General features: G+C 43.2%; 1 protein-coding gene across 2 annotated transcripts; it reads left to right on the plus strand.

The window, feature by feature from the left end:
* Nucleotides 1–533: 533 nt before the first annotated feature.
* mmp16b (matrix metallopeptidase 16b (membrane-inserted)) lies at nucleotides 534–16967 on the plus strand. Of its 2 annotated transcripts, none has more exons than XM_035169254.2 (11): nucleotides 534–1116; nucleotides 2790–2938; nucleotides 3296–3310; nucleotides 3538–3654; nucleotides 4853–5157; nucleotides 8730–8891; nucleotides 9384–9601; nucleotides 9691–9829; nucleotides 10866–11016; nucleotides 12209–12330; nucleotides 12806–16967. In XM_035169254.2, the coding sequence occupies exons 1-11, from the start codon at nucleotides 988–990 to the stop codon at nucleotides 13165–13167; spliced, it is 1869 nt and encodes a 622-aa protein (XP_035025145.1). In that variant the 5' UTR covers nucleotides 534–987; the 3' UTR covers nucleotides 13168–16967. The 2 variants fall into 2 exon arrangements, with proteins under 2 accessions (XP_035025145.1, XP_035025146.1); XM_035169255.2 differs by having other exon boundaries at nucleotides 12209–12324.
* Nucleotides 16968–17669: the final 702 nt, after the last annotated feature.

The raw sequence follows: 17669 nt of genomic DNA on the forward strand, positions 1-17669 counted from the left end.
AATTGTTTGGGCCCAGATTTGGACCAACATCAAAACACAGTAATCCGCCCCACACACACCGAATAGAATGATGGTACTTGGGCCTTCTGCTCCTGTTGGCCAGAGCTGGGCCACAGGTAAGCCATAGGACAACCACATGTCAGCCAAAGGTGCCAAAGGTGGGCTACACCTTGCCTATAGAGCACTGCATGTTTGCCACAATAGGCCCACATTTGTTTTGGGATATTTGGGCCACATTTTTCCGAGTTATTTTACAAGTGGGCCACAAAAAGGCAAAAAGTGCAGCATCATTGCCTGAAGTGTCCCACATCCCTATGTTTCCTGATTGTGATTGTTGTGCACGTTATATTTATTTATTGCACCTAATCATTTATTTCTCATATATTATCTCATATCTCCATCAGCACATGACTGCAGGCTGCATCCGGCCATTATCTGGGGCCCCATCGGGCCTTTGTTTACTATTCTGGGAATTTCAGGTCATTCTATCTGACCGTGCATGTGCGGCTTCACATTTCCACAGAGCCGCGGGCTTTGCAGAGCAAAAGTCAAACGTGCACAGGCAGCAGCTCTGGAGGACGACGCTGCTCCATCTCTCGCGCACGGTGCACGGCGGCGCTCGGGATGCTGCGCTGTGAGAGGAATCAAAGCGCAGGCGTGGTGGAGTCGGGAGGGAGCCTCTATGTTGCGCAGACTGGGTACTGTACATGGCCATTGATGCCGCTGGATGGATGTAGCCCCTGATGTAAATAAGGATGGCGAGGCCAGCGCGTCTAACGTGCCGCGTTATCTCTGCTTGACATCGGAACATTTCCTCGCCGCCGTCGGGATTTATTTCTTTGGAGCGAAAAACAAAACGCGCGGTGCTTCTCTTTTTATTCCGTCTGAATCTGCCTTGACAGCTCGCCCGATGGTTTCCGTTTGACACAAGAGCCAAGAGCAGACGGGCGGCTTCTCCTCATAAACACTCGGGAAAAACGGGTCATTATGACCTTAGTATCCTCCAGTAAAAGAAAACCATCGGATTGCTTTTACGCGGCAGCATTCTGCTTGCTTTCCTCGCTTTGGATTTCGTGCGCCGTGTCCGGAGAGGAGGATCATCACTTCAGCGTTGAGGTAAGATAAATGGCCTTCCCTTCCCTCCCATGCTCCATCACAAATGACCGAGCTCCATCTCCTGCACATCATCTGCCCGAGCGAGAAAAACACACACACACACGCACACACACAGACACAGACACACGGCCTCTCCACGTCTAATCCGTGGGCACAATCGCCCTAAAGCACAACATGGAGACACGGTGAGCCCATCAGGACGAGCTCACCGAGAAAATAACGAGCATTCCTCATATGTAGGGTGCGATGGAACAGAAGGATGCTCATCTGAGGTTATTACACTGCGGTGCAGGAGCTGAGCTGAGATCCAGCTGCACATTTGGGATAAAATAGACCCTCGGTGTGTATAATACAACATTGTGCAGCCGTGGCTCGACATAGTTTAGTGACAGGCCAGCATCAAGTCTGACATGCTGTGGCAGCATCATAGTGTTGGAGGAGATTAAGCATTGACACAGACAAGTTGCATAATAGGATTTTCTGTTTTTGTGCACCTTATTAGTTGAATCCACCCTCACAGGCTCCCCTCCCACCAGTTTGACGAAATTAAATGCTGAGGCCGACAATCCCAAACACACATAGACACACACACACACACACACACATATGCATCATTATTTAATTTTCCGGCTCGCAGAAATCTACCTCTCTCTTTGAACAAGAAACAGGAAACACACACCCACACGATAGAGAGGAAAAAAGGACGGAGTAAACAAGGCGTTTAGCTCAGCAGAAAGAGAGGAAGAGGCAGAAGGGGGGAGGGATGGACAGAGGAGACAGCTAGTCAGATTAGCTGGAGCATCTCTCATAGTAGTGTGATGGGGAGGCAGCTGCTTGGCATGTGCACAGCTGCGCGGAAGCGTTGGCACCTTGTGGCCCCTCAGCATCAGGATCGAGTGCTGGCAGTGACCCACGGACGGCACTCCGTCTCACCCCCTCGCCTCAGCACCAAGCTGCACTCTGGCTTTGGAGGGCACGAGGAGGCAGGGCCCTGAGTCCTGCACATGTCCACTGACCGGCAGCCGCAAGACACAAACTCTGACTAAGGTCACTCGGAGGGATTCAAATGCAAATCTAATTTAAACCTGGAGCGCTGCAGGATAGATGATTCCAGCAAACAACAGACTATTCACATGCAATTTCTACAAAGAGAATCTCTGTCTCGGTTCTTGTAATAATGAAAAAGTATTGTAGCGATGGTTTGACACCTCACAGCCTCTTGTGAGCTGCAGTATGAATTATGCATTGCCATATACTCATATTGATTTTCATTCTGGGATTGGCAGAGGACTAGAGGTTAAAGAAGCAGGTTTGTGGCTGGAATCTTGCCAGCCACCCTGGATTCACCACTTATTGGAGAAGGGAGGCAAAGTAACAAACAATACTTTGTCCTCATTACACAGCTATGGTTGTGGTGCCCTTGAGCAAGGTACCCCTGTGGAGGAGGAAGATCTGTGGTGTGTGTTTGCCACCCAGCACTAAGCACGGTTATTAGAATCTACTGAAATGGTTACATGTGGGACCAAAGCTTATGAAAACACAAAATGATGGAGATTCAAGATCATATCTGCAGCTAATAATAAGAAGGTGAAGATTTTCTTTTATATCCTTTTAAAGTCTTAAAATAGCCACAGTATAAAGGCCCTAATCCTTTCCCTTCTTCCCTCCACTAGGGATGGCTACAGAGGTATGGCTACCTTTCCCGCACAGAACCGGGAATGTCTGTCCTGCGCTCGGCACAAACCTTGCACTCAGCCATCGCTGCCATGCAGCGTGTCTATGGTCTCAATGTCACAGGGACACTGGATGAGAAAACCAAGGAGTGAGTACACACACACACACACACACACACACACACACACACACACACACACACACACACACACACACACACACACACACACACACACACACACACGTGCCATGGTCGTGCATGTACAAAACACAAGCTGAGATGCACATGCACTTCCACCAGGCCGCTGATGTTACATTAATGCAAATGCTCCACTCGTTCATCTAAAATGCAGAAGCAATATCCATCAATATTTCAGTGAATTAGTGACGAGCAGAAACAGAGATGTTCATTTCACCCCCCATCACCTCGCCTGAAACAACCTCGGGTGAAGGTTTCTAACACTTCTCCTTCTTATTCTCTTTCTCATTTTTCATGATGATGCAGTGATATCACGCTGAGGTGAGAATTCACGTTTCTCCTCTGTACTGTGCGTGTCTGATGTGGAATGAATGAGATGCTACTTGGTAGTTTAGCAGTATTTTGCACAACACCTGTGATTATCTGGTACCTGTCAGGCAGAGAACTACTCAGTATCTCTCAGTGCTGTTTGTTGTCTCGTGATGATGTTTACCCTCCAACTTTTACACAGCAAACATCAGTTCTCTTCTCTTCCCGTCTTCCCTAAGTTGGATGCAAAAGCCTCGCTGTGGAGTTCCGGACAAATTCAAAAGTGCTTCGAGGTCGCGGTCGCGGCGGTATGCGCTGACCGGACAGAAGTGGCAGCGTACACACATCACCTACAGGTGAGAAGACAGTGGAGGCAGTTGTCACGGCAACCATTGAGTTTGGCTGCGCTTATTGTTGGGTTTAGATGTGCCAGTGTTCATTTTCTCAGCTCGGCTCTCTCTCTCTCTCTCTCTCTCTCTCTGTCTCTCTCTCTCTCTGTCTCTCTCTCTCTCTCTCTCTCTCTCTCTCTCTCTCTCTCTCTCTCTCTCTCTCTCTCTCTCTCTGTCTCTCTCTCTCTCTCTCTCTCTCTCTCTCTCTCTCTCTCTCTCTCTCTCTCTCTCTCTCTCGTATCCCTCTCTCTCCTCTTTAAACACCTGGGATCCCATGCCTTGTGTTGTCATAGAGACTGCGCAGATACGTCACATATGTGGGGGCACACACACACAAAAATAAAGTTACAATCACACATCCAGAAACACATAGATTAACACATAATTCTGCCGATGTGTGCTGTGACTATGTTTATTCTCCGGTGTATAAATAGCTCGCTGGCAAAATGAAACCTTTTTTCTCAAGCCCCTTGAATTCATTCTTCTTTTTTCATAGAACAAAACAAACAATTTCAGCTGTGCAGCATGAAGATTGAAGGCTTTTCTCCCAACTAATGTGAAATTGCTTGAAAATCGTGTAGTGTAAATTGTCCGTAATCTCAGCAGAAATATTCAAACTCTCGTCTTATCTCGCCTGATTAAGCTGCGGCTTTTAATGGGTTCTGAGGAGAACCGATAAACGGGTCTGTGGCACAGCTGCAAATTGACAGGTTACAGCAGAAACAGACGATAACACTGTCAATTTATTCAAATCCTTCCTTCCTCCCTGAATTTGAATTGACGAGCCACCTTTCCTAATGGAATGTCAATCAGTGCTGAGCCGGGGCTGCTGCTGACTGCACTTTATTCATGAAAATGAGTGCAGAGGGAGGGAGAAGATTTCCCATTCCTCTCTGCCTGCCAGCGACTGATAACGACTGCCGTGTTAGAAAGTTCAGCGGAAGCTGCCGGGCTTGAAATAGTTGTGTCAAGTGCAACTTGTTCTCCTCATTTTAGAAAATGTTCACTTGAAATTAATGGGATCTCAAAGTGCACGGTGGACGCAGTATGTATTTTACTTCCTCCTCACTTGAATGTTCCGCACCATTTACAGGACATTATGTAAACTACAGCTTGCAAGGCGTTTTTATTTTTGAGTGTTTTTAACAGTTTTTTCTTTCTGCAGCATAAAAAATGTCACGCCAAAGGTGGGCGCCCGGGAGACTCACGATGCCATACGGCGGGCGTTTGACGTGTGGCAGGGTGTGACTCCCTTACGCTTTGAGGCCGTTCCATACAGTGCCCTGGAGGCTGGCAGGCGTGACGTGGACATCACCATCATCTTCGCTTCGGGTTTTCACGGTGACAGCTCGCCCTTCGATGGGGAGGGGGGATTCCTCGCACACGCCTATTTCCCCGGCCCAGGCATCGGAGGGGACACACACTTTGACTCAGACGAGCCCTGGACCCTGGGGAACCCCAACCATGATGGTAAGTGGAAGAAACGGGTGCAGACCTCGTTGTATACAGGCTTTGGTTTCAACCCTGAATCGGGAGAGAGAGAACATGGTGGTGGTGTAAAGTAAGTGACAAAGAGCGAGGAAACAGGGACGGAAACCACAGATGTAAAGGAGGAGATAAAGATTAGGAAAAAAAGACGAGGAAGAAGAAAAATAATTAAATGCTGAATGTTGACAGTGAACTAAAACAGTCCGGGGGTTTGGACAGAGTGCGGAAAGAATAAAGAAACAGAAAATCTGATCCGTCATCGAGAAACCAAGACATGGACTGACGTTAACCATGTAATAAAAACCAACAGATGGCCGGGCAGGAGGGCAAAGGGACGAGGAGGGTGTCACGGTGCAGTGTAGGAGCGTGTTTCAGCAAAAAAACTCAAAAATGCAGAGATGTCTTTGATGTTCTGTAAAGACGCATCAGCCCATCTGTCAGGATTTGAATGTTTTTTCTCTCTCTCTGTGTAATAAGCTCTTCAGATGACAGGATAGAAAGCCCGGCTATTTTAAGACACTGGTTGCTGGCACATGATTGTGGCCATTCTGTTTTTGGTGAATTTGATGTAGCTCAGTGCTGCGCTTCAAAAGAGGCCTGCATGAATCGAGCAGATAAACACCGTCATTCAACAAAGAAGATACAGGAACTAGAAATGTTTTGTTGTTTCCTTTTATGTTGTGTTATGTCATATTATGTTGTTTACTGTTGTGTTGTGTAATGTTATGTTGCGGCATGTTGTGTTTTGTTATGTTATGCTGTTTTCTGTTATATGTGTTATTACGGTATGTTGTTTTCTTTCGGTTGAATTCAGGTAATCTGGGAAATTTTTAGCAATTTTGATTTTGTGTCTTATTGCGATAACTGTTTTATACATTTGATCAACATGTTGTGCCTTTGATTAATCCTTATCTATCCACACCAGAAGAAAGAATGGAAATATCATACTCAGAGGAGACATGGTTTATGCACGTCAAGCTCAATATTACCCATTTTTAAAAGGCATTTTGAAAAAACGACCAGTAAAATGAATGACATTTTTTTTTATATTATTCATATAGCCTAAACACAGAAACTTTTAAATTCATGTAAAACATTCTATCAAAGGTCTCTTCTTAGTTTTTACCTCAGGAAGTCCCAAAATCCATATTTCCCCCATTTAGAGAATTTAAATGTCTGACCCAGATTACCCAACGCAGGCTGTCCCACATTATCAATCAGGTTTGATAAAGTGGGACAACTAAGAAATGTCTGAAAAAAACATTGTCTTATTTATGACGGATTTGTATCCTTTAACATTAATCTGGTCAGAATCCTGTCACTGACCTTGTCGTGCAATCCCATTGACATTACGCCCCTGAGGTCATGTGATGTCAGTCACATGATATCCATGCTAACCTATAGTAAAGGTCCTGTTGACTAGATTTAGTTGGAACAGGAAATAAACAGACTGAAGCTTAGATGTCCCGGATGACCAGAATTCACCCTATGTTGTGTTATATTATGTTATATTGTGTTGTATTCTGTTATGTTATACTGTGTTTTCTGTTATGCTATATTGTTTTATTGTGTTATTTTATGCTGTGTTATATTATATTGTGCTATGTTGTTTACCGTTGTCTAATGTAATGTAATGTTATTATATAAGGGGTTATGTTGGTTTATGTCATGTTGTGTTATATTATGTTATCATTGGTGTCATATGTTTAATTAGGTTAGCTTATTATGGATCCTGTTATGTCTCGTATAATGTCATTTAATTATGTGGTGTTAAGATGAATGTATTAAATGAAGGTATATTAGGGTAGAGTAGGTTATGTCAGATTAGATTATTATGAATTATATGCATAGTGATATTACGTCAGTGGTGTTACCTGCATTATGTGTTATATTGTATTATGTTATTATGGATACATAACATACAATCCGGCTGTATGTTATGTTATGTGTCATGTAGCTCACAGGAAAATCATTGTCACTGCAGCCAATTTTTGAAGAAATAAGCCATACGATGTGTGTGTAGCCATAGTGTAGAATCTATAGAACAGAGCATCTTATTGCCGATTGTACAGTGTGTCTGTGTGTGTGTGCTTGTGTGCGTGTGTGTGTGTGTGTGTGTGTGTGTGTGTGTGTGTGTGCCATACACTTACATTCTATTCTCCCATGAGAGTTTGCTGTGGGTAACCATGCTGACCACCCATCAGCTCCCCTTCCTCTCTCCTCTCTCCTCACACTCCTGTGTCATTTGTCTCAGACTCACAAGTTAAATTCCTCGCACAGTGTCCCATGCTTATCCATGTGGAGAGCTGGGGCAGATTCTGAAGAGCTCCTGCCTCCGTCTATGTGGCGGTGCAACCTTTAATGGACTTTCACAGCAGTGCAACTGTAAATGTTGCATGTTGACATGTGTGTTAATGGCAGCTCCGGCCTCTCTCCTGGGAGTCCTTACGGGACACTTTGGGCGAGGTGAAAGATGCTGGTCGTGTCAGATACATGGGGGAGGGGGAGGTGCAACCTTTCGGCTGCTGGCTGATGGTCGGTGGTTGGTCGGCGCAGCACCGCTGGCGGGAGTGGATATCATGTTTTAAAGGGCAACAATCTCCTCGGGACAGCTTCAGTCAGAAGCTGTATGTAAATGCTGTACTTCTCTCTAAATCAGGCTGACACTGTGAGCTGAGTGCTGACCACAGACACTGCCCATGACATTTTTCTCTTTTTCATTTGTGTGTGTGTTTGAATGTGAGATGAACTATACCCACTGTGTGTGTGTGCTTGTGCTGGGTTAACATTTGTACGTGTTCTGTACGTATGTGGTCATATGGTTGTGTGTTTGTTTGCCGTGGGCGGCAACGTGAGGGTTTGTCCCTCTGATCTCTGTGAGCTGCAGCTCCTGTGGCTTATCTTCTCTTATAAAGCAAAAGAGAAAAAAAGTACTCACGCTCGGCAATACCTTCACTAATCTTTACTTATACTACAGTGCACCATATCAGCTCAATGCAGATTATCTCCTGACCACGGGGCTGCAAGAAATGATTTATTTCTTTGTTGATTAATCAACCAGTTACATGACAGCAGCATATTTAATGGTTTTACTTTGAAAAGATGGCATCACATAAAGTAAATAAAGAAGTACAGTCCCAAACCACTAGCTATTCAGTTTACAATGACTTAAACCAGAGAAAAGATATTCATTCTCATGTGTAAGAGCATGTTTGGAATGTTCTGCTTGATGGCTAAATGATTATGAAATTGTTGCTGATTTATTTCGGATCATAGCCTAATCAAGTGATCACTTGAGACCTGGGAGAAGGTTGATTTCCTGCATATCTCCTTCCACATGTGTTTTATATTAACATGTCTTGCTCTGATTCCTGCAGCACATTGAGCCATGAGCTCAATGGAGTATGAGGCACCACAGGAAAATGTAAAAGAAATTTGGAGAAATGTGCAATTTTCTGTACCTTATTGTGGGATTCAGGCGTCTGTTTCCATCATACATATAGTCTTCTCCTTCGCCTCATGTTTGTTCATGTTTGTCCTCTTCCACTCTCCAGGTAACGACCTGTTCCTGGTTGCGGTTCACGAGCTGGGCCACGCCCTCGGTCTGGAGCACTCCAACGACCCCACCGCTATCATGGCTCCTTTCTACCAGTACATGGACACAGAGAACTTCAAACTACCTCAAGATGACCTGCAGGGCATCCAGAAGATCTATGGTAACTGTCCACTCTATACTTTATACTATCTGTCTTTAGTCTGTACATCAGACATTATGTGGAAGTAACTCTTTTCTGCAGTAACAACACGTCTGTATTATCTTGCTCCAATATTCCGAAGCCTTGAAGCAACTTAATCACAATTACAAATGCTGCTGCGTCAGTGACATTAGGCTGAATTGAAGAAGCGTTTGTCATCTGTTAAATAGGCCAGCCAATACTCATTCTCCAAACACGATGAGTCAGCTAACAGAGCTCAGAAGAGTCATCTGTGATAAATAAGTTTCGAGCCCAAGTTACAAGTTTATTATCACACTGCAAACACCAATACTAATACTTCACACATTAATTAAAATAAAAGCACAGCGAGTGAATAAAATGAATACAATGTTCATTATTTAAAACTGTAAACTGGTTTAATATCTCCACGGGAACTGACAGAACGAAGTTAATGGAAGGAGGATGAAACATGTTATGTTGTTGTCTCTTTAGGTCCACCAGACAGAGCACCGCAGCCCACCAGGCCCCCACCCACGGCCCCGCCGCCTCGCTTCCACCCTCCCTCGGACCCCCGCAAGCATGACCGCCACACCAGACCCCACCGCCCCCCACAAGGGGCCAAGCCCTCCAACCCCAACTCCAAACCCAACATCTGCGATGGAGGCTTCAACACCCTGGCCATCCTGCGACAGGAGCTTTTTGTGTTCAAAGTAAGAGGAGATTATCAGAATAAGACGATGATAATGCTGCTGATGATGATGATAATGATGATGATGATTCCTTATCCTCTTTTGAATAGGACCAATGGTTCTGGAGGGTTCGCGATAACTCGGTGGTCCCTGGTTACCCCATGCAGATCAACTCCTTCTGGAAAGGCTTGCCTCCCAAAATTGATGCCGTCTATGAAAATAGTGAAGGGAAATTCGTATTTTTTAAAGGTAATAAAAAGAAGATAAATTATTTGCATGTTGAGTTTTTAACCACGAGTAGTGCTAATGGTTTTACAGCATCCCGTTGTTCCATAGCCAGCACCAAGAAACACAGCAATGCACCAAGAAAGTACAAACAAGTCTTTAACAAGTAAACGCGGCTGTAATATGTGGAATGAAATGCATTTAACACATTTAACCGACTCACAATGCATTTTGGTACGAAACACTGAATATAAACATCTTCCCAGATTAAATTTACAAATAAAATTGAAAAAGTACTTTTACCCTTTCACCCCTTATCCTTAATGACAAAGAATACTAACTGCCAAATCACCCACAAAAAATAGAATTCAATCCTTTATTGTGTAACCACAATATTAATGCATTAGAAAGTGTGAGCTCTTTAATCGTATAGTAATATTTTCTCACAAAACGATATAAAGACTGTGTGACTGTGAGGTTGTTTTTTCCTTCCCTACGATAACAGAGCGGGTACACGTCTGGTACAGACATCCGTCCATCAGGCAGATTAACATGACATCTGTCACCCAGTGGGATCAGAGTGCCTCATGCTTTATTTATTCACTCAGGGGGACTTTACTGTGTGTTGTGCGTGCATGTGCGCGTGCATGTGCATGTGCACGTGTGTGTGTGTGTGTGTGTCTAGCTACTTACTGGGAGGACACCACCACAGCAGCTCTCCTCACTCTGCCTCAGGCACTTGTGATCAAACTGAATTAAAGGCAACAATAGCTTCAATGAAAAACAACAAGTCTCGGCGGAGATGCCTTCAGAGCATCATCCGGCTGTTTATTGTATTATAGATAACACGGCATAGATTTCCTGCTGCAAAGGTATTTTGTAAACACGGTGATACATCTGACCTTTGAAATCATGTGAATATATTCAAAAAAAACCCACACAGAAGGTTGGACTGAGCTGGGAGCCGGCAGTGCATTTGCAAAAAAAAACATTTTTGAGGTCATCTTTATGATAATGTCTTTGTCCCAGAGACTCCTGACGCTGCCTGTGTGTATTTTAGGAAACCGTTTCTGGGTCTTCAAGGACACAACTCTCCAGCCTTCGTACCCTCAGGACATCTCGCTGTTCGGGAGCGGCATGCCCACTCAGAGCATCGAGACAGCTGTCTGGTGGGAGGACGTCGCCAAAACCTACTTCTTCAAAGGAGACAGGTCTGTGTGGAATGATTATTAGTGCTGTCATGAAGTGAAGCACTGGGGCAGAGCTGTAATCAGCACTTTGAGCACCATTCAAGTCTTTTGTTTATCACAGTAAACTGAATGTGGGTTAGAAAATGACATTTCACTGCACATTTTAATCTGGTTTGGTAAATATGATAATATTGTATATTTGTCGGTGCCTTCCCCTTCTTTCCCTGTTTACTGATGCAATGTTTGTAGTGGACAATTTCGTGATTCGTGGGCTGTTGTAATGCAAAATAATTAGACTTTAATTTCGGCTTGGATAATTTGGCGTCCTCGCAGATCCGTAAAACAAGTTGCTTTGAAACCAATGATTACCTCTTTAAAGGAGACATATTATATTCATATTCAGGCTCATCATTTTAATTTGGATTATTACTTTACATGCTAGTAATCAGTGGTTGTGAAGATTATGTTACTTCAGAGTTTTAAGTCCTTTTCTGTCAAGTATTTGTATGAATGTGTGTGAATGTATTGAATTATTCATGGTTGCAGTCATTCACCTGCAGTTGGAAGCGAAGTCGTTCCAAAACAGCCACATCAGAGAATCTGTTGTTTGTCTTTGAGTCCTGACGTTTGACGGAGTGCCAGTGTGACTCACGTGTTTGTTCAGCTGTCATGATGAATCATATCCAGAGAGGTCAGGGGACCCTGTGGGTAAAGCTGACAAAATGCCAGGTCATGATACTGTCATCCCTCAACCTGCTGCTGCACATCACGACCAGCGGGACACGATGATTTCTCTTTGTGGAATAAGGGGATTTTTGTCTCACATAAAGAAATGACGTTTTATGCAAAGATGTATGTGTGTGAGGCGAAGTGTGACATTTTGCCTCCTATAATATGACGATATGCAGCTTTAATATTCATTTCCTGCTGCATCACATTAATATTAAAAATATTGTAAAAAGTATAAAATCACATTTCTTATAAGGGTTTGATAACAACATTTTAGGAATCGTTGCCATTTGTTTTTTATTGGTATCAGAATTTGTTTACTCCCTAGTACTGGTATCGGCATCGTCCCCTCAAAACTCCACATCGGCCAGGCTCTATTTTTGAGGGCACCAATGTTTGACTGTCATTAACTGTCTGATAGGGGTCGTTGAACATGTGAACCTCTGTTTTGACAGCTGCGTTGTCCCTGTCTCTCCTATTGTAGATACTGGAGGTACAATGAGGATATGAGGACCATGGACCTAGGTTATCCCAAACCCATCACCATCTGGAAGGGCATCCCTGACTCTCCACAGGGGGCTTTTGTCGACAAAGCCAACGGTATATGTGCGCACTGGACTTATTTAAAAACTAGTTAGTGAGACTGGAGATTGTGTTAATATCATTACGTGACTTACAAAAGATCAATCTTTTGTAAAGCTCTTTGCCAAATACTTATAGTTCAGAGGTTGTGTTTGGCATGTGAAACTATATATAGATAGTTCACCCAAAAAGAACTTCAGCAGTAACTAGTTGGAGGACAACAGTGGACATTTAGGCTGAAAACGTGATATAAATGATGCTGTTTCGAGTTGAATTCGAATGTGGCTTTGAAGATGTAGGCTAACTCGGAAAATTTGAAGTTGACAATTGCTATTGTAATTGCCCGGTTGATTTCTCTGGTTTTCCAGATTAAATGTTTAAGACAATAAAAAAATCTTTGTTCGTATCAGTCATCAGAGGTTAAAACATCAACAAACACTTCCTGTCTTTGTTTGTGAGATGTGTATAAGTAAACATATCCCATAATCCCTCTCTCCAGGGTACACCTACTTTTACAAGGGGAAGGAGTATTGGAAGTTCAACAACCAGATGCTTCGCGTGGAGCCCACCTACCCAAGGTCCATCCTGAGGGACTTCATGGGCTGCGACGGCCTCCCCGCAGAGCCCGACTGGGACTGGAGCCCCCCGGCGGCAGAAGAGCGCCACTACGACAGCGGCGACGTGGACGTCGTCATCAAACTGGACAGCGTGGGGGGCACGGAGAAAGCAGTGGCCATCGCCATCCCCTGCGTCCTGGCACTGTGCATGATGGTCCTCCTCTACACCGTTTTCCAGTTCAGGAGGAAGAGCACGCAGCGCCACATACTGTACTGCAAGCGCTCCATGCAGGAGTGGGTCTGAGGATCCGACTGTTGCATAGGGAGGGATGTGAAGCTCTGATAAAGGTCAAGTTATTGCTCAAAGCCCTAAGTACTGTAATTGGAGGCACTGTAAAGGGTGCAGTACGTGAGGATTGCCATGTTGGCAGATTTTAAAAATTGCTTGTATGGAAAAAAAACCTGCAGGCTGCAAGGAGGCAAAACGATCAGCAGAACTCAACTGAACACAGTGAGGGAGCCACATCCCCTATGTCCAGCTAATATGTATGTATCTGCTTTTTTCTGTATCTTGGAATGAACTCAATTAAGTGAGACAGAGTAAAGCTCCTGTAAGTGGGACCTTTGTCTATCCTCGTTTCTGCACGTCGCTTAAAAAGCCCCTAGCACCAACTTCAGTGGACAAATTAGATATCGGCTTCTACTTTACCATTTCTTAATTAAATCGCCCTGAGCTGTGCTTTTTTTTTTTTTTAATTTAGGGTCCCCGTAAAAAGATTATTTATTGTGTGGAGGACTGATACACAAACCAAATATGACCTTTTCTTCCAAAGAGGATTACTGCTCGATGTTGTTTTTTTGATGGGATATTTTTTCCTCCACGGAACGAACGTTGTGGCATCATGCTCCGATTTTCTTTTTTCGCCATTTCTATTCATATCCGCCCGTCTGCTCTGTAATCTGTGGGGATGGGAAGCAGCCGTTAGTAAGAGCTGGGAACTCAAGACTGTTGTGGCGGTCTGTCTCCAAAACAGGGGCCAAAAACCTCTCTGCAATATTAATGAGACTGCCTTAATCACAGATTGCTTAAACTCCCCTTCTCTTTCTCTCTCCGGTTCTCTGGTGGCGGGGGAGCCGAGCGACGCAGCAGGAATGCAATCAGCGAATGAAGGCGTTGATCAGTGTCCGTAATGCAACTTCACAACCAGTGGTTAAGGACACTTTGATCCACGATTGCTCCATTGCTTTTGAAAGCCGTGTTAAATACTGTGTGAGAGAGACGGCGAAGGTTAGAAAGGGAGATTAATTACCCACATTATATATGTACTGTACTCTGGTGTCAGTTATTGAACAGCCAACATCCTGCTTCCCTTGTTTTCCTGCCACGTTTGGACGCTAATACTCCAAACAATGTTTCAGTCCGTGCATCTTAAGCAGCTTCACCGATCCATATTTTGTTTGGTTTTCCATTTCCGTGCAAAAGGTTTTGTAAATTTACATGATTCTTCACACCGCACAGGACAAAGGGAGGAAGAGGAGGAAAGGAAAAGGAGAGAGAGAAAAAAAACGACGCGTGCCCATGTTTTTTCCTGTTTTTGAATAATAGAAGAAAATCCTCTCTGCATATCTAGTCAACAGCAGCCAGTGCTTTTGCTCAGTTGCTCCATCTTTTCACCGAGTTTGAACAAATATCTATAGTTTTTGAGGAACTATAAAGCAAAAATAATTATTGTAAAAAAGACAAAAAAGAAAAAAAGTCTGTACAATAAGATGAATTAATCAGTATTAATAAAAAAATTAATTCTGGGTGTAAAGAAAAACCTAAAACTGGTTTTGGTGGCATGATCAATAATTGGACCAGGGTATTTTATGCACTGTAATTGCAAATAACCACCATACTAAAACTACACTTATGTTACATTAATGAATTACTAATAAATATCTATAGAACTACTCTAACATTGCTGATATTAGACAAAACTAGCAAAATCTTTTTTTGATTTCACCCATATATATCATGTTATATGACGTTACGCATATATATCATACATACAGTATATGTTAACGCAGCAATTTATCAGGTAAGAATGAAAGACAACATGGTAGATTTTATATCTGAGGTGAGATGGAGCTAAACTGAGCAGAAGCTGTTTTTCCTCCCCATGTAATCTATGATAAACGCAGCGCACAGCCTGGATCGCCATGAAACTTATTGTGTGGTTATTGCCTTTGGTTGCCTACGGTACATTTAACGAGAGTTTTCTTTCCCCCCAGATAACGTGTCTGTGAGAGTTCATGACTTGATTTGTTTTATATCTGTGCTCCATGTTTTTTTTGGTTTCTCTTTTACTTGAAAATGGTCACCGGACATCAGCGGCAGGACATCTGACGCAAGCTTCCGTTGAGATTAAAGCAACGCTAAGTAACTTTTGACTGAGCAACAGCGCCCTCTACAGCCATATGTGGTGATAACTTATGTTGGGAGTGAGTAAGTGGTTTTCATGTAGAGAAAAAACAAAGTGCGAAGTCCAGTTAATGGTGGATATTACCCATGATGCCGAACCTGAGGAGCTGCCGCCGTAACAAATACACCAAACTCTGTTTAGATTACTTGATATTTAAAAAAAAAAATCCTTGCTGATTATTGGAGATAAATGCTGGTTTTTAATTAATTCTAAGTCTTTTTAACGGATCTACAGTTCGGAATTATTCTTAAAATGTCAGGGTCCGATTCTGGCAATTTAAGCTGCGACTCTCAGTCACAAATCTCACAAGAGATCATACCTGCCCACTCAAGTTACCTATTGTGAGGAGGTCAAACGTCATTTTGAAGCAGCTATTTAAGGTAAAACTAAAAAGTTACATGGTGTTGCTTTAAGGCGATGCCATCGTATAACATATCAGAGAAGAAATCTGAGTTTTTAAATGTTTACTTTATCAAAAAAAAAGGGACTAAACCCGAATCAGTGGTTTGAAGTCATCAATGTTGTTTTCTCTCATCATCATTTATTAGGTGAAGAAAGCTAAAAAGTAAAAAAAAAAAAAGGCAATGCATGTCATTGTTAAACTAAGATGTCACACTGACGGATCATTGGGATGTTATTGTACTATTCAGTCTTTCTCCCTGTGGTTAAATAAAGTGACAGCGTTCCTGCTGGACGCTCTGACAGATCCCAGCCTGTCATCTTTTACCAACCATGACATATTACTAGCTTCCCGTCTGCCCCCCCCCATTCGATCTTCAGGCGTTTCTCAAAGGGAAGTAAACATTTAAAAAGGAAGGTGCTGAAATGCTGTGCATATCAGTCGGACCCATGAGCGCTGTAATCTACGGTGGAAACACAAAACCTTTGGCTCAGTGTCATGTGTGACGTCTTATGTAGGTTTGTGTGTTTATGGTCCAGGGGTCTCATGGCTCCATCGAGTGTGAGTTAGAGACGGCCAGCGAGGCGAGTCCGTACTGTATTTATTGCTGTATTTATTCCTCCGTGCTCAGCACTTCAGATCTCAAGAAGCCGTCAATAAAGTTTGTTTGAAATGCAACGATTTCTTTCCCCTCACTGCTACAGAGTAATCCTCCTCCTTCTGTTACCGCCTCAACAAACAGTTCATCTGGTGTGAATGTTTATTTCCATCACTGAGAGGTAAATCACATTTACATTGGTCCTTTTGATACTTAAATCCACTTGCGGCGTTTTAAATGTGGACTTAAGTGTAAGTGTGATGTCTCGATGCTCCGACCCCCGTCCTCCCTTCATCTCCAGACTCTTCAGTGCTTTCTGTGTTTGCCTTGATTCATGCTGCTAAGCATTAGGGCTAATCTGGAGTGTCGTTAAAGGAAGTAGATGGGGCTGATTAGACCGCGGTCGATACACCATGAGAGGCAAGGGTGCAGAAGAATGAGGAGTGATTTTGCAGTTGAGATCTTATACACGGACACGTGGCGCGTGCACTGCGAGGCATCGTGTCTGAGAAGTGAACATGAGATGTACATAAACACAGAGTGTAATACTGTCTGCTTGGGAGAGTTTTGTTTTTAATCCATCATGATCCATGGATAAAGAAAATGCTGTGTGTTGTAAATAAAACAAGTGCATAATGAAAGTGTCCTGTATCATGTTCTCACACACATGTTCCCTGAAAACACTCGGTTTGCATGAGATAGAGCAAAGAATGAGGGAAGGCAAATTTCCTCGAGCAGGGTCACAATAACAAAGACCCCCAAAATGTAAGGTTCAGTGTGTAGAATTTAGTGACATCTAGTGGTGAAGTTGCATGTTGCAGCTGAATACCCCTCACCTCCCCCTCCCCTTCCAAACATGAAAAATAAACTCAAAAGGTGTTTGTCCAGTCCGGGCTACTGTAAAAAAACATGGCAGCATAAAGTATTTAAATATAAAGCGCCAATTCGAGGGTAAAGAAAACAACAATTTGTACAATTTAGATGAAACACACTAGTGAAAACATCACTAGGATTATTTTGTGTTAAATTTCTGCCAATAGATACTTTTTACCTACATTTTACACAGCAAAGCTTTGAGGTCAATATGTTGTGTTTAGAAAGACAAGAAATGTCACATGTTTATCTGAGGAAACTAGAGATAAATCCTTATGTCCTATAAGACTGAGCCTGAAACAACGAACACCTCTGTCTTCAGATTCCTTTTTGAACAATGGGAGGAAGTGGAGACATGTGATGCATCTTTATGTACTGGATCAGTCCTGCAGGTCATGGTAAATATCTAGAAGTGCTATAGAAGGAAAATACCTTTAGATGAAGACATAACCGAGAAGTTCTATATACAA

This window comes from Hippoglossus stenolepis, chromosome 11 (assembly GCF_022539355.2).
Source record: "Hippoglossus stenolepis isolate QCI-W04-F060 chromosome 11, HSTE1.2, whole genome shotgun sequence".
NCBI lineage: Eukaryota > Metazoa > Chordata > Actinopteri > Pleuronectiformes > Pleuronectidae > Hippoglossus > Hippoglossus stenolepis.